Raw genomic sequence first — 24,575 nt, 5'->3', positions numbered from 1 at the left:
CAGCAGCTGATCCTTGTGGTCCCCGTGGTCTGGATAGTCCTGATTGAGCAGAGGCACCAGCGTTAGCAGCAGCTGCTGATCCTTGTGGTCCCTGTGGTCCGTATGGTCCTGCTTGGGCAGAGGCACCAGCGTTAGCAGCAGCAGCTGATCCTTGTGGTCCCCATAGTCCTTGTGGTCCTGCTTGGGCAGAGGCACCAGCGTTAGCAGCAGCAGCTGATCCTTGTGTTCCCCGTGGTCCGGATAGTCCTGATTGAGCAGAGGCATCAGCGTTAGCAGCAGCAGCTGACCCTTGTGGTCCCCATAGTCCTTGTGGTCCTGCTTGAGCAGAGGCACCAGCGTTAGCAGCAGCAGCTGATCCTTGTGGTCCCCGTGGTCTGGATAGTCCTGATTGAGCAGAGGCACCAGCGTTAGCAGCAGCAGCTGATCCTTGTGGTCCCCATAGTCCTTGTGGTCCTGCTTGGGCAGAGGCACCAGCGTTAGCAGCAGCAGCTGATCCTTGTGGTCCCCATAGTCCTTGTGGTCCTGCTTGGGCAGAGGCACCAGCGTTAGCAGCAGCAGCTGATCCTTGTTTTCCCCGTGGTCCGGATAGTCCTGATTGAGCAGATGCATCAGCGTTAGCAGCAGCAGCTGACCCTTGTGGTCCCCGTGGTCTGGATAGTCCTGATTGAGCAGAGGCACCAGCGTTAGCAGCAGCAGCTGACCCTTGTGGTCCCCATAGTCCTTGTGGTCCTGCTTGTGCAGAGGCACCAGCGTTAGCAGCAGCAGCTGATCCTTGTGATCCCCGTGGTCTGGATAGTCCTGATTGAGCAGAGGCACCAGCGTTAGCAGCAGCAGCTGACCCTTGTGGTCCCCATAGTCCTTGTGGTCCTGCTTGTGCAGAGGCACCAGCGTTAGCAGCAGCAGCTGATCCTTGTGATCCCCGTGGTCTGGATAGTCCTGATTGAGCAGAGGCACCAGCGTTAGCAGCAGCAGCTGACCCTTGTGGTCCCCATAGTCCTTGTGGTCCTGCTTGTGCAGAGGCACCAGCGTTAGCAGCAGCTGATGATCCTTGTGGTCCCCATAGTCCTTGTGGTCCTGCTTGGGCAGAGGCACCAGCGTTAGCAGCAGCAGCTGATCCTTGTGGTCCCCGTGGTCCGGATAGTCCTGATTGAGCAGAGGCATCAGCGTTAGCAGCAGCTGCTGATCCTTGTGGTCCCCGTGGTCTGGATAGTCTTGATTGAGCAGAGGCACCAGCGTTAGCAGCAGCAGCTGATCCTTGTGGTCCCCATGGTCCCCGTGGTCCGGATGGTCCTGATTCAGCAGAGGCACCAGCGTTAGCAACAGCAGCTGATCCTTGTGGTCCCCGTGGTCTGGATAGTCCTGATTGAGCAGAGGCACCAGCGTTAGCAGCAGCAGCTGATCCTTGTGGTCCCTGTGGTCCGTATGGTCCTGCTTGGGCAGAGGCACCAGCGTTAGCAGCAGCAGCTGATCCTTGTGGTCCCCATAGTCCTTGTGGTCCTGCTTGTGCAGAGGCACCAGCGTTAGCAGCAGCAGCTGATCCTCGTGGTCCCCATGGTCCCCGTGGTCCGGATGGTCTTTGTGTGCCAGCATTGGCGTTAGCGTTGACAGTCACGGACACTTCTGGTTGCTCCTCAATAATGATGATCTCTTCTGGACGTGATGAGACAGTAGCAGAGGCACCAGCGTTAGCAGCAGCTGATGATCCTTGTGGTCCCCATATTCCTTGTGGTCCTGCTTGAGCAGAGGCACCAGCGTTAGCAGCAGCAGCTGATCCTTGTGGTCCCCGTGGTCTGGATAGTCCTGATTGAGCAGAGGCACCAGCGTTAGCAGCAGCTGCTGATCCTTGTGGTCCCTGTGGTCCGTATGGTCCTGCTTGGGCAGAGGCACCAGCGTTAGCAGCAGCAGCTGATCCTTGTGGTCCCCATAGTCCTTGTGGTCCTGCTTGGGCAGAGGCACCAGCGTTAGCAGCAGCAGCTGATCCTTGTGTTCCCCGTGGTCCGGATAGTCCTGATTGAGCAGAGGCATCAGCGTTAGCAGCAGCAGCTGACCCTTGTGGTCCCCATAGTCCTTGTGGTCCTGCTTGAGCAGAGGCACCAGCGTTAGCAGCAGCAGCTGATCCTTGTGGTCCCCGTGGTCTGGATAGTCCTGATTGAGCAGAGGCACCAGCGTTAGCAGCAGCAGCTGATCCTTGTGGTCCCCATAGTCCTTGTGGTCCTGCTTGGGCAGAGGCACCAGCGTTAGCAGCAGCAGCTGATCCTTGTGGTCCCCATAGTCCTTGTGGTCCTGCTTGGGCAGAGGCACCAGCGTTAGCAGCAGCAGCTGATCCTTGTTTTCCCCGTGGTCCGGATAGTCCTGATTGAGCAGATGCATCAGCGTTAGCAGCAGCAGCTGACCCTTGTGGTCCCCGTGGTCTGGATAGTCCTGATTGAGCAGAGGCACCAGCGTTAGCAGCAGCAGCTGACCCTTGTGGTCCCCATAGTCCTTGTGGTCCTGCTTGTGCAGAGGCACCAGCGTTAGCAGCAGCAGCTGATCCTTGTGATCCCCGTGGTCTGGATAGTCCTGATTGAGCAGAGGCACCAGCGTTAGCAGCAGCAGCTGACCCTTGTGGTCCCCATAGTCCTTGTGGTCCTGCTTGTGCAGAGGCACCAGCGTTAGCAGCAGCAGCTGATCCTTGTGATCCCCGTGGTCTGGATAGTCCTGATTGAGCAGAGGCACCAGCGTTAGCAGCAGCAGCTGACCCTTGTGGTCCCCATAGTCCTTGTGGTCCTGCTTGTGCAGAGGCACCAGCGTTAGCAGCAGCAGCTGATCCTTGTGGTCCCCGTGGTCTGGATAGTCCTGATTGAGCAGAGGCACCAGCGTTAGCAGCAGCAGCTGACCCTTGTGGTCCCCATAGTCCTTGTGGTCCTGCTTGTGCAGAGGCACCAGCGTTAGCAGCAGCAGCTGATCCTTGTGATCCCCGTGGTCTGGATAGTCCTGATTGAGCAGAGGCACCAGCGTTAGCAGCAGCAGCTGAGCCTTGTGGTCCCCATAGTCCTTGTGGTCCTGCTTGTGCAGAGGCACCAGCGTTAGCAGCAGCAGCTGATCCTTGTGATCCCCGTGGTCTGGATAGTCCTGATTGAGCAGAGGCACCAGCGTTAGCAGCAGCAGCTGATCCTTGTGTTCCCCGTGGTCCGGATAGTCCTGATTGAGCAGAGGCATCAGCGTTAGCAGCAGCAGCTGACCCTTGTGGTCCCCGTGGTCTGGATAGTCCTGATTGAGCAGAGGCACCAGCGTTAGCAGCAGCAGCTGACCCTTGTGGTCCCCATAGTCCTTGTGGTCCTGCTTGTGCAGTGGCACCAGCGTTAGCAGCAGCAGCTGATCCTTGTGATCCCCGTGGTCTGGATAGTCCTGATTGAGCAGAGGCACCAGCGTTAGCAGCAGCAGCTGACCCTTGTGGTCCCCATAGTCCTTGTGGTCCTGCTTGTGCAGAGGCACCAGCGTTAGCAGCAGCAGCTGATCCTTGTGATCCCCGTGGTCTGGATAGTCCTGATTGAGCAGAGGCACCAGCGTTAGCAGCAGCAGCTGACCCTTGTGGTCCCCATAGTCCTTGTGGTCCTGCTTGTGCAGAGGCACCAGCGTTAGCAGCAGCAGCTGATCCTTGTGGTCCCCGTGGTCTGGATAGTCCTGATTGAGCAGAGGCACCAGCGTTAGCAGCAGCAGCTGACCCTTGTGGTCCCCATAGTCCTTGTGGTCCTGCTTGTGCAGAGGCACCAGCGTTAGCAGCAGCAGCTGATCCTTGTGATCCCCGTGGTCTGGATAGTCCTGATTGAGCAGAGGCACCAGCGTTAGCAGCAGCAGCTGACCCTTGTGGTCCCCATAGTCCTTGTGGTCCTGCTTGTGCAGAGGCACCAGCGTTAGCAGCAGCAGATGATCCTTGTGATCCCCGTGGTCTGGATAGTCCTGATTGAGCAGAGGCACCAGCGTTAGCAGCAGCAGCTGACCCTTGTGGTCCCCATAGTCCTTGTGGTCCTGCTTGAGCAGAGGCACCAGCGTTAGCAGCAGCAGCTGACCCTTGTGGTCCCCATAGTCCTTGTGGTCCTGCTTGTGCAGAGGCACCAGCGTTAGCAGCAGCAGCTGATCCTTGTGATCCCCGTGGTCTGGATAGTCCTGATTGAGCAGAGGCACCAGCGTTAGCAGCAGCAGCTGATCCTTGTGATCCCCGTGGTCCGGATAGTCCTGATTGAGCAGAGGCACCAGCGTTAGCAGCAGCTGCTGATCCTTGTGGTCTCTGTGGTCCGTATGGTCCTGCTTGGGCAGAGGCACCAGCGTTAGCAGCAGCTAATGATCCTTGTGGTCCCCATAGTCCTTGTGGTCCTGCTTGGGCAGAGGCACCAGCGTTAGCAGCAGCCGCTGATCCTTGCGGTCCTCGTGGTCCGGATAGTCCTGATTGAACAGAGGCACCAGCGTTAGCAGCAGCAGCTGATCCTTGTGGTCCCCATGGTCCCCGTTGTCCGGATAGTCCTGATTGAGCAGAGGCACCAGCGTTAGCAACAGCAGCTGATCCTTGTAGTCCCTGTGGTCCGGATAGTCCTGATTGAGCAGAGGCACCAGCGTTAGCAGCAGCTGATGATCCTTGTGGTCCCCATAGTACTTGTGGTCCTGCTTGGGCAGAGGCACCAGCGTTAGCAGCAGCAGCTGATCCTTGTGTTCCCCGTGGGCCGGATAGTCCTGATTGAGCAGAGGCATCAGCGTTAGCAGCAGCAGCTGATCCTTGTGGTCCCCATAGTCCTTGTGGTCCTGCTTGAGCAGAGGCACCAGCGTTAGCAGCAGCAGCTGATCCTTGTGTTCCCCGTGGTCCGGATAGTCCTGATTGAGCAGAGGCATCAGCGTTAGCAGCAGCTGCTGATCCTTGTGGTCCCCGTGGTCTGGATAGTCCTGATTGAGCAGAGGCACCAGCGTTAGCAGCAGCAGCTGACCCTTGTGGTCCCCATAGTCCTTGTGGTCCTGCTTGTGCAGAGGCACCAGCGTTAGCAGCAGCAGCTGATCCTTGTGGTCCCCATAGTCCTTGTGGTCCAGCTTGGGCAGAGGCACCAGCGTTAGCAGCAGCAGCTGATCCTTGTGTTCCCCGTGGTCTGGATAGACCTGATTGAGCAGAGGCACCAGCGTTAGCAGCAGCTGCTGATCCTTGTGGTCCCCGTGGTCTGGATAGTCCTGATTGAGCAGAGGCACTAGCGTTAGCAGCAGCTGCTGATCCTTGTGGTCCCTGTGGTCCGTATGGTCCTGCTTGGGCAGAGGCACCAGCGTTAGCAGCAGCAGCTGATCCTTGTGGTCCCCATAGTCCTTGTGGTCCTGCTTGGGCAGAGGCACCAGCGTTAGCAGCAGCAGCTGATCCTTGTGGTCCCCATAGTCCTTGTGGTCCTGCTTGTGCAGAGGCACCAGCGTTAGCAGCAGCAGCTGACCCTTGTGATCCCCATAGTCCTTGTGGGCCTGCTTGTGCAGAGGCACCAGCGTTAGCAGCAGCAGCTGACCCTTGTGGTCCCCATAGTCCTTGTGGTCCTGCTTGTGCAGAGGCACCAGCGTTAGCAGCAGCAGCTGATCCTTGTGGTCCCCGTGGTCTGGATAGACCTGATTGAGCAGAGGCACCAGCGTTAGCAGCAGCTGCTGATCCTTGTGGTCCCCGTGGTCTGGATAGTCCTGATTGAGCAGAGGCACCAGCGTTAGCAGCAGCTGCTGATCCTTGTGGTCCCTGTGGTCCGTATGGTCCTGCTTGGGCAGAGGCACCAGCGTTAGCAGCAGCACCTGATCCTTGTGGTCCCCATAGTCCTTGTGGTCCTGCTTGTGCAGAGGCACCAGCGTTAGCAGCAGCAGCTGATCCTTGTGATCCCCGTGGTCTGGATAGTCCTGATTGAGCAGAGGCACCAGCGTTAGCAGCAGCAGCTGATCCTCGTGGTCCCCATGGTCCCCGTGGTCCGGATGGTCTTTGTGTGCCAGCATTGGCGTTAGCGTTGACAGTCACGGACACTTCTGGTTGCTCCTCAATAATGATGATCTCTTCTGGACGTGATGAGACAGTAGCAGAGGCACCAGCGTTAGCAGCAGCTGATGACCCTTGTGGTCCCCATAGTCCTTGTGGTCCTGCTTGAGCAGAGGCACCAGCGTTAGCAGCAGCTGATGATCCTTGTGGTCCCCATAGTCCTTGTGGTCCTGCTTGGGCAGAGGCACCAGCGTTAGCAGCAGCAGCTGATCCTTGTGGTCCCCATAGTCCTTGTGGTCCTGCTTGGGCAGAGGCACCAGCGTTAGCAGCAGCAGCTGATCCTTGTGGTCCCCATAGTCCTTGTGGTCCTGCTTGAGCAGAGGCACCAGCGTTAGCAGCAGCAGCTGATCCTTGTAGTCCCCGTGGTCCGGATAGTCCTGATTGAGCAGAGGCACCAGCGTTAGCAGCAGCAGCTGATCCTTGTGTTCCCCGTGGTCCGGATAGTCCTGATTGAGCAGAGGCACCAGCGTTAGCAGCAGCAGCTGATCCTTGTGTTCCCCGTGGTCCGGATAGTCCTGATTGAGCAGAGGCACCAGCGTTAGCAGCAGCAGCTGATCCTTGTGTTCCCCGTGGTCCGGATAGTCCTGATTGAGCAGAGGCACCAGCGTTAGCAGCAGCAGCTGATCCTTGTGGTCCCCATAGTCCTTGTGGTCCTGCTTGAGCAGAGGCACCAGCGTTAGCAGCAGCAGCTGATCCTTGTAGTCCCCGTGGTCCGGATAGTCCTGATTGAGCAGAGGCACCAGCGTTAGCAGCAGCAGCTGATCCTTGTGTTCCCCGTGGTCCGGATAGTCCTGATTGAGCAGAGGCATCAGCGTTAGCAGCAGCTGCTGATCCTTGTGGTCCCCGTGGTCTGGATAGTCCTGATTGAGCAGAGGCACCAGCGTTAGCAGCAGCAGCTGACCCTTGTGGTCCCCATAGTCCTTGTGGTCCTGTTTGTGCAGAGGCACCAGCGTTAGCAGCAGCAGCTGATCCTTGTGGTCCCCGTGGTCTGGATAGACCTGATTGAGCAGAGGCACCAGCGTTAGCAGCAGCTGCTGATCCTTGTGGTCCCTGTGGTCCGTATGGTCCTGCTTGGGCAGAGGCACCAGCGTTAGCAGCAGCTGATGATCCTTGTGGTCCCCATAGTCCTTGTGGTCCTGCTTGGGCAGAGGCACCAGCGTTAGCAGCAGCAGCTGATCCTTGTGGTCCCCGTGGTCTGGATAGTCCTGATTGAGCAGAGGCACCAGCGTTAGCAGCAGCAGCTGACCCTTGTGATCCCCATAGTCCTTGTGGTCCTGCTTGTGCAGAGGCACCAGCGTTAGCAGCAGCAGCTGACCCTTGTGGTCCCCATAGTCCTTGTGGTCCTGCTTGTGCAGAGGCACCAGCGTTAGCAGCAGCAGCTGACCCTTGTTGTCCCCGTGGTCTGGATAGTCCTGATTGAGCAGAGGCACCAGCGTTAGCAGCAGCTGATGATCCTTGTGGTCCCCATAGTCCTTGTGGTCCTGCTTGTGCAGAGGCACCAGCGTTAGCAGCAGCAGCTGATCCTTGTGATCCCCGTGGTCTGGATAGTCCTGATTGAGCAGAGGCACCAGCGTTAGCAGCAGCAGCTGATCCTCGTGGTCCCCATGGTCCCCGTGGTCCGGATGGTCTTTGTGTGCCAGCATTGGCGTTAGCGTTGACAGTCACGGACACTTCTGGTTGCTCCTCAATAATGATGATCTCTTCTGGACGTGATGAGACAGTAGCAGAGGCACCAGCGTTTGCAGCAGCTGATGATCCTTGTGGTCCCCATAGTCCTTGTGGTCCTGCTTGAGCAGAGGCACCAGCGTTAGCAGCAGCAGCTGATCCTTGTGGTCCCCGTGGTCTGGATAGTCCTGATTGAGCAGATGCATCAGTGTTAGCAGCAGCTGCTGATCCTTGTGGTCCCCGTGGTCTGGATAGTCCTGTTTGAGCAGAGGCACCAGCGTTAGCAGCAGCTGCTGATCCTTGTGGTCCCTGTGGTCCGTATGGTCCTGCTTGGGCAGAGGCACCAGCGTTAGCAGCAGCTGATGATCCTTGTGGTCCCCATAGTCCTTGTGGTCCTGCTTGGGCAGAGGCACCAGCGTTAGCAGCAGCAGCTGATCCTTGTGTTCCCCGTGGTCCGGATAGTCCTGATTTAGCAGAGGCATCAGCGTTAGCAGCAGCAGCTGATCCTTGTGGTCCCCATAGTCCTTGTGGTCCTGCTTGAGCAGAGGCACCAGCGTTAGCAGCAGCAGCTGATCCTTGTAGTCCCCGTGGTCCGGATAGTCCTGATTGAGCAGAGGCACCAGCGTTAGCAGCAGCAGCTGATCCTTGTGTTCCCCGTGGTCCGGATAGTCCTGATTGAGCAGAGGCATCAGCGTTAGCAGCAGCTGCTGATCCTTGTGGTCCCCGTGGTCTGGATAGTCCTGATTGAGCAGATGCATCAGCGTTAGCAGCAGCAGCTGATCCTTGTGGTCCCCGTGGTCTGGATAGACCTGATTGAGCAGTGGCATCAGCGTTAGCAGCAGCTGCTGATCCTTGTGGTCCCCGTGGTCTGGATAGTCCTGATTGAGCAGAGGCACCAGCGTTAGCAGCAGCAGCTGACCCTTGTGGTCCCCATAGTCCTTGTGGTCCTGTTTGTGCAGAGGCACCAGCGTTAGCAGCAGCAGCTGATCCTCGTGGTCCCCATGGTCCCCGTGGTCCGGATGGTCTTTGTGTGCCAGCATTGGCGTTAGCGTTGACATTCACGGACACTTCTGGTTGCTCCTCAATAATGATGATCTCTTCTGGACGTGATGAGACAGTAGCAGAAGCACCAGCGTTAGCAGCAGCTGATGATCCTTGTGGTCCCCATAGTCCTTGTGGTCCTGCTTGAGCAGAGGCACCAGCGTTAGCAGCAGCAGCTGATCCTTGTGGTCCCCGTGGTCTGGATAGTCCTGATAGAGCAGAGGCACCAGCGTTAGCAGCAGCAGCTGACCCTTGTGGTCCCCATAGTCCTTGTGGTCCTGCTTGAGCAGAGGCACCAGCGTTAGCAGCAGCTGATGATCCTTGTGGTCCCCATAGTCCTTGTGGTCCTGCTTGGGCAGAGGCACCAGCGTTAGCAGCAGCAGCTGATCCTTGTGTTCCCCGTGGTCCGGATAGTCCTGATTGAGCAGAGGCATCAGCGTTAGCAGCAGCAGCTGATCCTTGTGGTCCCCATAGTCCTTGTGGTCCTGCTTGAGCAGAGGCACCAGCGTTAGCAGCAGCAGCTGATCCTTGTGTTCCCCGTGGTCCGGATAGTCCTGATTGAGCAGAGGCATCAGCGTTAGCAGCAGCTGCTGATCCTTGTGGTCCCCGTGGTCTGGATAGTCCTGATTGAGCAGAGGCACCAGCGTTAGCAGCAGCAGCTGACCCTTGTGGTCCCCATAGTCCTTGTGGTCCTGCTTGTGCAGAGGCACCAGCGTTAGCAGCAGCAGCTGATCCTTGTGGTCCCCATAGTCCTTGTGGTCCTGCTTGGGCAGAGGCACCAGCGTTAGCAGCAGCAGCTGATCCTTGTGTTCCCCGTGGTCCGGATAGTCCTGATTGAGCAGAGGCACCAGCGTTAGCAGCAGCAGCTGACCCTTGTGATCCCCATAGTCCTTGTGGGCCTGCTTGTGCAGAGGCACCAGCGTTAGCAGCAGCAGCTGACCCTTGTGGTCCCCATAATCCTTGTGGTCCTGCTTGTGCAGAGGCACCAGCGTTAGCAGCAGCAGCTGATCCTTGTGGTCCCCGTGGTCTGGATAGACCTGATTGAGCAGAGGCACCAGCGTTAGCAGCAGCTGCTGATCCTTGTGGTCCCCGTGGTCTGGATAGTCCTGATTGAGCAGAGGCACCAGCGTTAGCAGCAGCTGCTGATCCTTGTGGTCCCTGTGGTCCGTATGGTCCTGCTTGGGCAGAGGCACCAGCGTTAGCAGCAGCAGCTGATCCTTGTGGTCCCCATAGTCCTTGTGGTCCTGCTTGGGCAGAGGCACCAGCGTTAGCAGCAGCAGCTGATCCTTGTGGTCCCCATAGTCCTTGTGGTCCTGCTTGTGCAGAGGCACCAGCGTTAGCAGCAGCAGCTGACCCTTGTGATCCCCATAGTCCTTGTGGGCCTGCTTGTGCAGAGGCACCAGCGTTAGCAGCAGCAGCTGACCCTTGTGGTCCCCATAGTCCTTGTGGTCCTGCTTGTGCAGAGGCACCAGCGTTAGCAGCAGCAGCTGATCCTTGTGGTCCCCGTGGTCTGGATAGACCTGATTGAGCAGAGGCACCAGCGTTAGCAGCAGCTGCTGATCCTTGTGGTCCCCGTGGTCTGGATAGTCCTGATTGAGCAGAGGCACCAGCGTTAGCAGCAGCTGCTGATCCTTGTGGTCCCTGTGGTCCGTATGGTCCTGCTTGGGCAGAGGCACCAGCGTTAGCAGCAGCAGCTGATCCTTGTGGTCCCCATAGTCCTTGTGGTCCTGCTTGTGCAGAGGCACCAGCGTTAGCAGCAGCAGCTGATCCTTGTGATCCCCGTGGTCTGGATAGTCCTGATTGAGCAGAGGCACCAGCGTTAGCAGCAGCAGCTGATCCTCGTGGTCCCCATGGTCCCCGTGGTCCGGATGGTCTTTGTGTGCCAGCATTGGCGTTAGCGTTGACAGTCACGGACACTTCTGGTTGCTCCTCAATAATGATGATCTCTTCTGGACGTGATGAGACAGTAGCAGAGGCACCAGCGTTAGCAGCAGCTGATGACCCTTGTGGTCCCCATAGTCCTTGTGGTCCTGCTTGAGCAGAGGCACCAGCGTTAGCAGCAGCTGATGATCCTTGTGGTCCCCATAGTCCTTGTGGTCCTGCTTGGGCAGAGGCACCAGCGTTAGCAGCAGCAGCTGATCCTTGTGGTCCCCATAGTCCTTGTGGTCCTGCTTGGGCAGAGGCACCAGCGTTAGCAGCAGCAGCTGATCCTTGTGGTCCCCATAGTCCTTGTGGTCCTGCTTGAGCAGAGGCACCAGCGTTAGCAGCAGCAGCTGATCCTTGTAGTCCCCGTGGTCCGGATAGTCCTGATTGAGCAGAGGCAGCAGCGTTAGCAGCAGCAGCTGATCCTTGTGTTCCCCGTGGTCCGGATAGTCCTGATTGAGCAGAGGCACCAGCGTTAGCAGCAGCAGCTGATCCTTGTGTTCCCCGTGGTCCGGATAGTCCTGATTGAGCAGAGGCACCAGCGTTAGCAGCAGCAGCTGATCCTTGTGGTCCCCATAGTCCTTGTGGTCCTGCTTGAGCAGAGGCACCAGCGTTAGCAGCAGCAGCTGATCCTTGTAGTCCCCGTGGTCCGGATAGTCCTGATTGAGCAGAGGCACCAGCGTTAGCAGCAGCAGCTGATCCTTGTGTTCCCCGTGGTCCGGATAGTCCTGATTGAGCAGAGGCATCAGCGTTAGCAGCAGCTGCTGATCCTTGTGGTCCCCGTGGTCTGGATAGTCCTGATTGAGCAGAGGCACCAGCGTTAGCAGCAGCAGCTGACCCTTGTGGTCCCCATAGTCCTTGTGGTCCTGTTTGTGCAGAGGCACCAGCGTTAGCAGCAGCAGCTGATCCTTGTGGTCCCCGTGGTCTGGATAGACCTGATTGAGCAGAGGCACCAGCGTTAGCAGCAGCTGCTGATCCTTGTGGTCCCTGTGGTCCGTATGGTCCTGCTTGGGCAGAGGCACCAGCGTTAGCAGCAGCTGATGATCCTTGTGGTCCCCATAGTCCTTGTGGTCCTGCTTGGGCAGAGGCACCAGCGTTAGCAGCAGCAGCTGATCCTTGTGGTCCCCGTGGTCTGGATAGTCCTGATTGAGCAGAGGCACCAGCGTTAGCAGCAGCAGCTGACCCTTGTGATCCCCATAGTCCTTGTGGTCCTGCTTGTGCAGAGGCACCAGCGTTAGCAGCAGCAGCTGACCCTTGTGGTCCCCATAGTCCTTGTGGTCCTGCTTGTGCAGAGGCACCAGCGTTAGCAGCAGCAGCTGACCCTTGTTGTCCCCGTGGTCTGGATAGTCCTGATTGAGCAGAGGCACCAGCGTTAGCAGCAGCTGATGATCCTTGTGGTCCCCATAGTCCTTGTGGTCCTGCTTGTGCAGAGGCACCAGCGTTAGCAGCAGCAGCTGATCCTTGTGATCCCCGTGGTCTGGATAGTCCTGATTGAGCAGAGGCACCAGCGTTAGCAGCAGCAGCTGATCCTCGTGGTCCCCATGGTCCCCGTGGTCCGGATGGTCTTTGTGTGCCAGCATTGGCGTTAGCGTTGACAGTCACGGACACTTCTGGTTGCTCCTCAATAATGATGATCTCTTCTGGACGTGATGAGACAGTAGCAGAGGCACCAGCGTTAGCAGCAGCTGATGATCCTTGTGGTCCCCATAGTCCTTGTGGTCCTGCTTGGGCAGAGGCACCAGCGTTAGCAGCAGCAGCTGATCCTTGTGGTCCCCATAGTCCTTGTGGTCCTGCTTGAGCAGAGGCACCAGCGTTAGCAGCAGCAGCTGATCCTTGTGGTCCCCGTGGTCTGGATAGTCCTGATTGAGCAGATGCATCAGTGTTAGCAGCAGCTGCTGATCCTTGTGGTCCCCGTGGTCTGGATAGTCCTGATTGAGCAGAGGCACCAGCGTTAGCAGCAGCTGCTGATCCTTGTGGTCCCTGTGGTCCGTATGGTCCTGCTTGGGCAGAGGCACCAGCGTTAGCAGCAGCTGATGATCCTTGTGGTCCCCATAGTCCTTGTGGTCCTGCTTGGGCAGAGGCACCAGCGTTAGCAGCAGCAGCTGATCCTTGTAGTCCCCGTGGTCCGGATAGTCCTGATTGAGCAGAGGCATCAGCGTTAGCAGCAGCTGCTGATCCTTGTGGTCCCCGTGGTCTGGATAGTCCTGATTGAGCAGAGGCACCAGCGTTAGCAGCAGCGGCTGATCCTTGTGATCCCCGTGGTCCGGATAGTCCTGATTGAGCAGAGGCACCAGCGTTAGCAGCAGCAGCTGATCCTTGTGGTCCCCATAGTCCTTGTGGTCCTGCTTGGGCAGAGGCACCAGCGTTAGCAGCAGCAGCTGATCCTTGTAGTCCCCGTGGTCCGGATAGTCCTGATTGAGCAGAGGCATCAGCGTTAGCAGCAGCTGCTGATCCTTGTGGTCCCCGTGGTCTGGATAGTCCTGATTGAGCAGAGGCACCAGCGTTAGCAGCAGCAGCTGATCCTTGTGATCCCCGTGGTCCGGATAGTCCTGATTGAGCAGATGCATCAGCGTTAGCAGCAGCAGCTGATCCTTGTGGTCCCCGTGGTCTGGATAGTCCTGATTGAGCAGAGGCACCAGCGTTAGCAGCAGCAGCTGATCCTTGTGGTCCCCATAGTCCTTGTGGTCCTGCTTGGGCAGAGGCACCAGCGTTAGCAGCAGCAGCTGATCCTTGTAGTCCCCGTGGTCCGGATAGTCCTGATTGAGCAGAGGCATCAGCGTTAGCAGCAGCTGCTGATCCTTGTGGTCCCCGTGGTCTGGATAGTCCTGATTGAGCAGAGGCACCAGCGTTAGCAGCAGCAGCTGATCCTTGTGATCCCCGTGGTCCGGATAGTCCTGATTGAGCAGATGCATCAGCGTTAGCAGCAGCAGCTGATCCTTGTGGTCCCCGTGGTCTGGATAGTCCTGATTGAGCAGAGGCACCAGCGTTAGCAGCAGCAGCTGATCCTTGTGGTCCCCATAGTCCTTGTGGTCCTGCTTGGGCAGAGGCACCAGCGTTAGCAGCAGCAGCTGATCCTTGTAGTCCCCGTGGTCCGGATAGTCCTGATTGAGCAGAGGCATCAGCGTTAGCAGCAGCTGCTGATCCTTGTGGTCCCCGTGGTCTGGATAGTCCTGATTGAGCAGAGGCACCAGCGTTAATGCACACATAGTTATCTACATTTAACTGTTTATCTTTTTTTATTTTAGGCAAAATTCTTGAATATCACCGCATTGGGAAAAATTCGTACTCGCGACATCTCAGGACACCGGTTTTTTTTATTAGATTACAATTATAAAAAAACATGAAGTAATAGGCTCTCTTTTACCTAAAATTTATTTACAAAATGTCGTAGAGTAAATGTAACATTCCATTTCTGACCGCAGCTGCACTACTAGTACGAACGCGTCGGTGTTATTGTCAATTTCCATAGTAAAATGAATGGTAGTGCTGCTGTTGTTGGAAATGGACTGTCACCTTAATGCTACATATATTAATACCTTGTGGGCCTTTTTGTGGTCCGTATGGTCCTTGTGGGCCTGATAGTCCTCGTGGCCCGCTTGGTCTTTGTGGTCCTGATTGAGCTAATGCAGCAGCATTAGCTGATGAGGATGCTGAACCAGATTGCGGGCCAGGGCGGGCACCGGCGCTGGCTGCAGCGTTAGAGCTGGCTGAAGAGCCACCGAAACCTGAAATGGCGCGGCGTCCAGTGGTGGTAGACGTGCTTTCGCCACCTGGCACCTTGTGGATGACCACATCCTCTTCGTAAATGGTCTCTTGACCGTCAGCATCGGTCTCGATGACGAACGTCCTCACTATCTTGTCTTCTCCTGAGACATTTGGTTTAGCAACTTGTCTGTGGAACTCCTTTCGGGTCGTTTGTTTTTCGTAAGTTGTTCCGTTTTCGACGGAAACTGAATCCTTTTTGTCAAATGCGGTTTCACTCATTTGGCTTTCCAAGTTCCATATAGCCGCAAGTGCGTCATCTTCATCGACTTGTTGGGCTCCGGCGTACTGTAAAATAAACAAACCCAAACTAAGCAAAGCTTGTACTGGGTGCTAGGCGACGATAGGTATACATTCTTATAGTACAGATAAATATGTAGGTACATAGAAAACACCCATGGCTGATGAACAAATATTTGTGTTAATCACACAAATAAATGCCTTTACCGGGATTCTGCTTCACAGGCAGGGTCACTACCCACTAGACCAGACAGTTCGTCAAAAATAAACGTTGTTTTTTTTATTTGCGACCTTTAAATTATGGATTGCATATTCGTCTTCAACATTTCAAAATGCTTGAAGGCGAAGGGTGATGTAGCATTACGGCCCAAAGAATTCAATAGAGAACGAATAGGCATATTTTTAGCTCTAGTCCACGGTGACGAACGCATTTTTTTTATTTGGGACTCCGTCAAATATTTCGCTTTCCAAAAGGGATCCGCAACTAAAAAAGTTTGGAAACCGCTGCTCTAGAAGATCACTGAAATAGTACATTACGATTCGAGTGTGAAAATTAGAAAAATCGCAATTAAATCACGACCGAAGGGAGTGTTTTAAATTTACACGAGTTGTGAATAACCTTTTCGCACGTGTATTGTACAACGTTTTACAATACATATGGCCCTTCAAATTTTCGACATACGCACGTAATAGTGCTAGTTACCGCACTAGGGCTGTAAAGTAGCACCATATGTACTGTAAATAGTTATATATACAAGAATTGCTCGTTTAAAGGTAGAGATTTGCATCGCACTTGTAAGTATCGTATTGAACTATAATATTTTTCGGGGATCTCGGAAACGGTTCTAACGATTTCGATGAAATTTGCTAAGTGGGGGGGGTTTTTGGGGGCCAGAAATCGTAGATCGATCTTATCTCTGGGAAAAAGCGCATTTTTGAGTTCTTATATTAGGGGTAAGCGGTCAAATCCGATAAGTCGAGATATTTTTTCATTAAAATTAGAACTATATGACGTGCGTGCAATTCTTATTCGAATGAAAAAATATCTCGACTTATCGGGTTTGACCGCTCACCCCCCGAATATGTTTTCCGAGCAAAGCTCGGTCTCCCAGATATTATTGTATTATTTACGAAAGCCGCTAAATCGGTACCTATGGGTTGAAATATTGTCTTCTTCGATATTTTATTTTGAACTGGTTTTAAGCGTGTAATTGGGAAATATTACTTATTAAATAATATCATTAAAACTGCACCATAAGAACCATCTTTCAGAACAAACGAGCTAACAAATGGCCTGATGGTAAGCGATTAACGTCGCCAATGGACACCCACCAGAGCTAAGGGTTGAACTGCGTTGCGGGCCTTTAAGATCTACCCTTCTGTCTAATCCTATCTGAAATGTATTTTTATTTTTGTTGAGGCAATAATATTGAAGTAGATGTCGCTTTGAAATTTTTTAATGCTAAATGAAATTAATGTATTGGACTCTAATGTAACAAAGAAAAAAAAGAGTGAATATTTTAACATATTCACTGCCAACGCTTTCGTAGCGCTACACGCTCATAGCCGATCCCAGTGTCTTCCCTCTTTTTAGAGGAAAGCGACTACGAACAGAGAACTCCCGGCACTCAATGTGTTAAGCCATACTTAGTGCGAGTTCATAGATTTCAAATCAGAGTGAAAAAAGGGATGTGAATGAAGTAAGCTCTCTCTTTCAAGAAAAGGCCCGTGCCCAACCAGCGGAGCGTATACAGATTGATTGCTGTTAAAATGAAAACAATATACATATATAAGATAAGATAAGATAGAAAAGGTCCTGAGTATGATAACTAGGAGAAAAGCGATGCTTATTAAATGAAATAAGAAATAGGAGAGTCATGATGGTAGGACACCTTATACGGCATGCCAACTTTTTCCTAAACATCCTGGAAGGCAGGATTGAAAAAACAAGAGAAGAAGGGAGACCTAGAATTACTTATCTCAGCCAAATAAAAAAGAATGCGTCGTATGAGGAAATTAAAAGGCTGGCACAAGAAACTAATGGTTGGCGATTACTCCACCGAAGAGCAAAGCTCTTAAGTTATGATGAAGATAGAAAAGAAGGACTTACCGCCACCGCACAGCACAAGATCACGAGGGTGGTTGCTCTCATTGTGGTGAGAGTTGAAACCGAACTGATGCCGATCAAAAACCTCTGGGCCTTTTTATACCCAAAAACCCGTAGACCAATGACGTTCCTCCAGCAAGCACAAATATTGACTTGATCGGAAAAACAAGAACAATGTCAATGTTACCTTGCGATTTAGAACAATGTAGTTTAATTGTGGATTGATTGAGATATTGTAGTGTCGTAGACAATAATAATTTTTGTGTACATACGCCACCTGTTTGCTGAATGCGCGCGTCGTTCCAGAACGTACCTTGTAGCTTAGCTAGGTATGAAATAAAACTATTGAAACGGATTATATCGCGTATATTGAATTCATACTACATCCCGACGTTTCGAACGACGTTGACCACGAACTTTACAGCGTTCGTGGTCAACGGGTGACTGAGGAAAAACTAATACACTGTGCAAAAACTACCCACTTACAAAATAATGAACCATCTAAATCATACACTAAAAATGTTAATGCCAACTTACATTACATGCAAAATTGGTTCATAAGGCTAGTTCTACATTACAACTACTTTCAAGCAAAGATAACCCTACACCTCTGACCCGAGAAAATTTAATCCTTTAATCCGTTTCAATAGTTTTATTTCTTGAGTAACCATCATCATCATATCAACCCTTTATCGCCCACTGCTGAGCATAGGCCTCTCTTCTAGTACGCCACTTGTCTCGGTCCTGAGCTAATCTCGTCCAGAAGTGACCCGCAATTTTCCGGATGTCATCCACCCAACGAGCCAACGGACGCCAGGCGCTTCTTTCATTTGAAAGCAGCCACTATTCTGTTAACATTTTAGTCCACCTGCCATCACTCTGCCTAGCAACATGTCCCGCCCAATTCCATTTTAGTTTGGTAATGACGAAACCCACGTCATACACCTTGGTGCGGCGACGGATCTCGACATTCCTTACTCGATCTTGAAGCTTGATACCGAGCATGGCACGCTCCATGGCTAGCCACCATGCATGGAGTAACCGAAGACAATATTAGCTAGGTATGTTTAATTTATTATGATAATATCTGGGTGACAGAGCTTTGCACGGAAAACATGTAAAGATACAAAAATGCGCGTTTTCCCAGTATGAACTAGACCGATTTTTCGTCCCTGAAAACCCCCATATGTATAGCAAATTTCATTGTATATTATTTTTAATTATATAGGTATTTTCTTCAGAACTATGTAGTTTCCAATTTAGTTTTTTGCACCTCGTAAATAGTTTAATTAATATTGTTATTCCTCCACTACCTAAAGGTTGTCTGGAAGAGATAGCTCTTTTGCAATAAGAGCGCCTTTTGTTGCCTCTGTCTTCATGTATTATGTATGTCTCTCTGTAATAGTTATTTGTTTTACAAGGGGGCAAAGTTGTTTTTTTTTTATTTTATTTAATCCTCGTGCTTTGAAACCCTCGCAACGCTCAAGATTCCATTTTTCGAATATTTCGCTTGCTCGGGTAGGTATCAATATTAGCACGAGCGGTTAAACAAAATTTGCCCCCGAGTGACACACAAAATTTTTCACCACACCAACCCGAAGCAAATATTAAATGTAAAATATCAAACCAAATCAAATCCAAATGAATGTTATTAAATATTTATCATCCAAAATCTACATTTAAAAGTTAATTCTACCATCAAACATAAGAAAACAACTCAAAATTTGCATTTGATTACTTTGCCTCACATGTGAATAAAATGAAACTATGAGATCAGTTTTTGAAGTGCAAAGTAAGCCTTTCCGAGCTGGTGTGGTGAAAATGTTTTTATTGACGTTGTGCAATAAAGATGATTTGTATTGTATTGTATTGTGTCTGTGGTCACAAACTTACATGTGTGTAGCAAATTTCAACTTAATTGGTCCAGTAGTTTCGGAGAAAACAGGCTGTGACTGACGGACAGACAGACAGACAGACGCACGAGTGATCCTATTATATAAGGGTTCCGTGTTTTGCTTGTGAGGTACGGAATCCTAAAAAATCGTGAAATAAACAGTCGCTTTCGTAAAAACTAGTATTTACGCCATTTCCTGGGATTAGTTGCCTAGCGGACCCCAGGCTCTAAGTGAGCTGCAGCAAGACTCCAGGACAACGTTAAGAAGAGGAAAAGAGGGAGATAACCTTACCTATATCCTGAACGCCTGAAGCTGCCTGAAGTGAAGACCCTGAAATTAGGTACAGTCGCCATCAGATATATCGGAGCGGCCAAGGTGTTCACAATATCTGAACACGCGCTCTAACGCCCTGACAATAGAGGCGTGTTCCGATATTTGTGAGCACCTTGGCCGCTCCGATATATCTGATGGCGACTGTACATGCGTTATTAAAATAATTAAATAAATGATTAGGTTTTGTTTAAAAACGCCTCAAGAAGTAAACATTTACCGCCTTATTCATAAAACTTTACGGGCCTGATTTAGTTAAATTATGTTTTATCCCTTTCTTACAAATACATCAGTCAAAACGACAGATAAAGACAAACGATTATTAGCTAATTAAGGTTTGTAGTTTCTATCGCGTTTATGTATAAGGGGTTTAATATAGAAAACTGTACAGTACGGATGAATACACAAGTTTTCTTTCCTGTGCCCAATAGTTACCAACTTGTGGCCTATGTAGGTAATTATTTTATCATACAAACAAAAGGAGTACCCTTTCAATGGAGCCGCCATTAACAGGCGTTCCCCTCTGTCGAAAATAGGCGGCCAATGGTCAACCACATGTCAACCATATGTATGGACTGACGTTTATCTGACATGACGTACCTATACATTTGATGTGCCCCTCCCCCGCATAAAACGGCAGACTATTTTGTACCGAAAATTTTAGACATGGCGTCTCCGTTGGTTATATCCTCTAAGTTTCAGATGGATAAAGGTTAAATAAAAAAAATTACCTTTATAGCCCTTATCTTTTGGGTATGTCCACAGGAAAGACCTGAACATGGTTTTGAGTTTGACCCATTTTGCCCATTGAAACGCGAAAAACTAAATATAATCACTACAATTTTGTGTTAACCCTCTTAACGTGCAAGCGCGCCGCCTCGCTGATCAGCAGGGTGAGGGCCAGCACCATAGAATAAATAATAGTACTAGGTACAAAAGACTCTCTAACAAAACACGTCTGTTACGATCAGGACAGATATATTCACAGAATAAATAATAGTACTACCGTACAGAAAGGAAACTTCCTACAAAACCGAGGTTTGACAGCGGTTCAGGGTCGAATCATGCTATCCCTGTCTAATATGGCACTATCCCTTTCGGCTATTTAGGGTTGTCAAAATTCAAGTGATTATCTTATCTGTGGTCGTGCACGCAAAAGGAAGTCAAGTGGTGCCAACCCTAATAATTGCTCGGAGCAATGCTGAGCCGAGCGGAGCCGAGTTTGGCCGATCTCAGGAGTTTCGCACCCCTGGCTAGGTGGCGACAGCGCCACCAAAATTGGTGTGGAATGGATGTACTTGTAGCTATCTGTTGCAAAGCGAAGAAATCGTGGAGTGAGCCACGCCTGGCAGCACCAACAGCATCCTAGTAATGTTTGCAGGCAGGTTGGATAGTGAGTATCCCCTTCTTTGCATGGTGATGGAAATTTCATTGTCCTATGAATTAAAGATACTTTTAGAGGTGATTGAAATTTATTTTTAAGACTGTCAACTTTCAAAACTAATCCATTTTCCGATTTTTTACTTAAATTTAAGCAGTATTTTAATTTATAAAAATTACATTTGTTTTAAGACTAAATATCGGAAAATTAGGAAAAACCTAGAAATTGATGATTTTTAATATGTTATTTTGGGCGTTTTTTTTTTCGGAGTTTGTAATTCTTTTATATTTATAAACTTTATCATAGGTATATCACAAATAGTGTACCATTCTGATGGTACTAAGATTTTTCATATATCTCTTACTGATGACAATTACATAAATATGATTTAGCCTATGCAAAGTTTAACACTGTTTTCTCAGTAAAAATCGATGTTATATTTTTTATACTATTTTTTCCCAGAATCAACAAGCAATTACGTGACACATATATTCATTTCAGGCAAAAAGAAAAAAATCATGCAAAGAAGGGTTAACCACTGCAGTGCGCTCCATATAATGGGCAACTAGTCATGCTTGTTATGAAAAAAAAGCTGCACTTTAGGAGGAAAACAAAGCCGCTTTGCACGATGATAGTGGAGACCCATTAAAACATTTTTTTTCGAAGAACCAGTAATTTCGTACTTTAGGAGCCGAGGTGAAGCGAGGTCTCTTAAAAACAGAAAAAAAAAATCTACAAGTTTCACGGATCAACCGATTTCGTTAAATTTGGTGTCGATTGTAAGAAAATGACTCGCTTCATCGTAAAAAAAATTAAAACAAAATATGTCAATACAAAAATAATGTAAAAAAAAATAAACCCTATTTTTTCCTTTTACACTTTATTTTAGCAATTAGTGTGTTCCATATAGGAAAAAGTCTACAAAAAAGCACTAAATGATAAAATTAAATATATTTATTATCGTATACTGAAAACCACATCAAAATCGGCTAAGCAGTTTAAGAGATCCATGTTTCAGAACTTGGCCTAATTTTATTTATTTATTTTATAGACCAAGAAGCACGTAAATCATAGGAAATTTTAAGTATCTTGTGGGTATTTCCTTTATCTATTTTAAAAATATGTGTATATATTCACAAAAAAACCGGCCAAGTGCGAGTCGGACTCGCGCACGAAAGGTTCCGTACCATTACGCAAAAAACGGCAAAAAAATTGCGTTTGTTGTATGGGAGCCCCACTTAAATATTTATTTTAGTCTGTTTTTAGTATTTATTATTATAGCGGCAACAGAAATACATCATCTGTGAAAATTTCAACTGCGTAGCTATCACGGTTCATGAAATACAGCCTGGTGTTTACCAGTTCTGTTCGTTTGGACAGACGGACGTACAGACGGACAGCGGAGTTTTAGTCCCGTTTTTAACCTTTGGGTACGGAATCCTGAAAAGGTCTATTCGCCGTCATTCGTACTTGGCTCACATGGTACGCTGCATGCAAGGTATGTTTGTGAAGTGCAGCTTGAGTTGAGGGAAGGTTAGTTACAAATTTGTTCTTTACTGTAAAAAACCGTTCAGTGCTCTGCATGTGCGTCATACAATTTAATGAAATGGTTTCTAGGGGAACAAATAAGCTTATAAAGGCAGGTACTTCAGGATGCTACTGGACGCTGGACATCCGACAGGCGTGTTGGAGTATCAGGGCCTAAATATACAACTGCTTCCGTGAGCGCGAAAACACAGCCTCATTTGGGATGCGACGTGTGTAAGCACACTTGCCCTTGTGTGAGGACACCTCAGGCCACAGGGCATGTCGGAGCAGCCGCCGAAAAAGCAGCAAAACTTAAACGAGCGAAATATTCATATTTGGAGCCTGCCTACGAATTTGTACATAGGTACGAGTAGGTACCAGTAGCCGTAGAGACACGCGGTTCTTAGTGTGCTGAGGCAAAAAAACTATCAATAAGTTAGGACAATGATGCCAACGTGAAAAAAGGGGTGACCCCAGGGTCGGCGCATCTTTAGTCACACAGCGAAGCAACGCGAGCAGTGTTATAGGCAGGCAGAGTTCATCGGAACCATCTACCGCAAAAATACTGCAAGTTCCCGGCCCTAATTCTGCATCCAAAAAGGAGTCAAACAGGATGATCGACCCACTATCTCCAAAGCTGTTTACCTCTTGCCTACAGGAAATCGTCCAGAAGCTGGTGGCTAACTGGTAAACAATGGGCATTGACGTCGGCGAAATAAGGTTGACATTGACAAACCTGCGTTTTTCCGACGACATAGTCTTCTTTTCCCCCACACTGCACCTCATTTAGAGAAAATGTTAGAAGGCCTTAGACCAGCCAAGTCTTGAAGTCGGATTCGAAATGAACAGGACAAAAACCCAGTTAATGGTCAATGGCGTAAAACGTTGGGTCACGGTAGATGGGCAGGATATACAATTTCGTTGACGAATACACCTGCTTGGGCGAGATAACATCCTTCGATAATAAGCAGTCCAAGGAAATCGATCGACGCATCGAAAAAGCCTGGAAGAGTTTTTGGTCCACGAAGGGCCATCTTCCACTGGCATCAAAACTCAAACACATCAACATGTGTATCCTTGCTTATCCTAACAACCTACAGTGCATAAACTTGGTCATTAACAGAAGCAAAAGTCTCGACTAAGGAATATGACAGTACTGTCGCCTAGTAAATAAAACTTAGCCAAATTCTAAAACTTGAATCTCATAAACGGCTTAACCGATTTCGATGCGGTTTTCAATATACGATAAGAAATATATTTGATTTTATCATTTAGTGCTTTTTGTAGACTTTTTTCTATATGGAACACACTATTTGCAAAAATAAAGTGTAAACTGAAAAAATACGTTTTAAATTTTTTTTACATTATCTTTGTATTGACATATTTTGTTTTAATTTTTATACGATGAAGCAAGTCATTTTCTTACAATTGACACCAAATTTAGTGAAATCGGATGATTCGTAAAACTTGTAGATTTTTTTTCTGTTTTTAAGGGACCTCGCTCCACCTCGGCTCCTAAAGGACGAAATGACGGGTTCTTCGAAAAAAAATGTTTTAATGGGCCTCTACTATCATCGTGCAAAGCGGCTTGCTTTCCTCCCAAAGTGCAGCTTTCGGGCAAAAAAGCTTCATAACCAGTAAGACTAAACCCTTATGCTATACATACTAACATTACTAACACTTTAGATGTAAGATAAGTACTAACATTGAGATGTTATTTTGGTAATCTTTGTAATTTTATGTTTAATTTAATCTAGATTTATAGTAATTTTAATGTAATTTATGATTGTGTTGTTTGTTAAAATTTTATGTAGGTACCTAAATTATGATCCTAGATGGTCGAATTAAATATGATATAATTAAAAAAAAATGTTTAACAAAGATGGATTCTACAAGCCTTGACCCACCTACAACCTAACCTTAAAAACTTAACAAGCATTCTAAAATTCTAATGCCTTGACAATTGAGGCATACGTCACACTTGATGCGACATTACAATACAAAGTATCAAACAAATTCAGACCTTATCACCTAATAATACAGTTCAAAATAGGTAAACGAAGGATCCCTGGGACCTGACTCGAACCATGAGTTAAGAATACAGACAACTATCTCAATGCACCTGTGTCCACTGCACAGACAAAACATCCTCCAGACTGAGCATAGTCGCGCTACCCCCTCTGCCACGCATACGGTAATTTTACTCCATGTTCGAGTCGAAAGTGTCTTTGTGTGACATCCGTGTCTTTGAACGGACCAATCACGGCACGGGACTTCGCTCACCTCGTCCCGCGCACCCCCGCATTTTTGGCATTGCATAAAATAATTGCTCTAAACTCGGTCTAGAGGATTCCTAGTCTATGGTCCACTGAAATCAACTTACCCAACTATTAAGAGGAAAGGGGACGGCCGCTTCCCCATACAAACGTAGTCCCCATTTTCCTCTCTGGATATTGACATTTTGCATAGCGTCTGTGCGAACAGACTCTAACTTGATATACAGGATGGCCCATTTAGATCGGTAAGTATGGGAAAATCTGAAACTATAAGACATACGACGATCTCTTCTTAGGAACCATGTCATCGATTTTAGTAACTAGAAAAACTGCATTCATACATTTAAAAATTTAATAGTAAAAAAACTTATTTAAAAACAAGCTTTTAATTAAATGCGCTGAAAAGAATAGAATA

General features: G+C 49.6%; 1 protein-coding gene across 1 annotated transcript; it reads right to left on the bottom strand.

Annotated features, from left to right (window-relative positions):
• Window positions 1-14,098: 14,098 nt before the first annotated feature.
• LOC134799707 (fibroin heavy chain-like) lies at window positions 14,099-17,011 on the bottom strand. The gene is made up of 2 exons (XM_063772143.1): window positions 16,755-17,011; window positions 14,099-14,692 (listed from the first exon to the last, which is right to left on the bottom strand). The coding sequence occupies exons 1-2, from the start codon at window positions 16,794-16,796 to the stop codon at window positions 14,099-14,101; spliced, it is 636 nt and encodes a 211-aa protein (XP_063628213.1). The 5' UTR covers window positions 16,797-17,011.
• Between the last annotated feature and the right edge of the window lie 7,564 nt (window positions 17,012-24,575).

This window comes from Cydia splendana, chromosome 18 (assembly GCF_910591565.1).
Source record: "Cydia splendana chromosome 18, ilCydSple1.2, whole genome shotgun sequence".
In the NCBI taxonomy this organism is placed as follows: domain Eukaryota; kingdom Metazoa; phylum Arthropoda; class Insecta; order Lepidoptera; family Tortricidae; genus Cydia; species Cydia splendana.
Note: the sequence above shows the minus strand (reverse complement) of the source record. Positions and strands in the feature narration are given on the sequence as shown.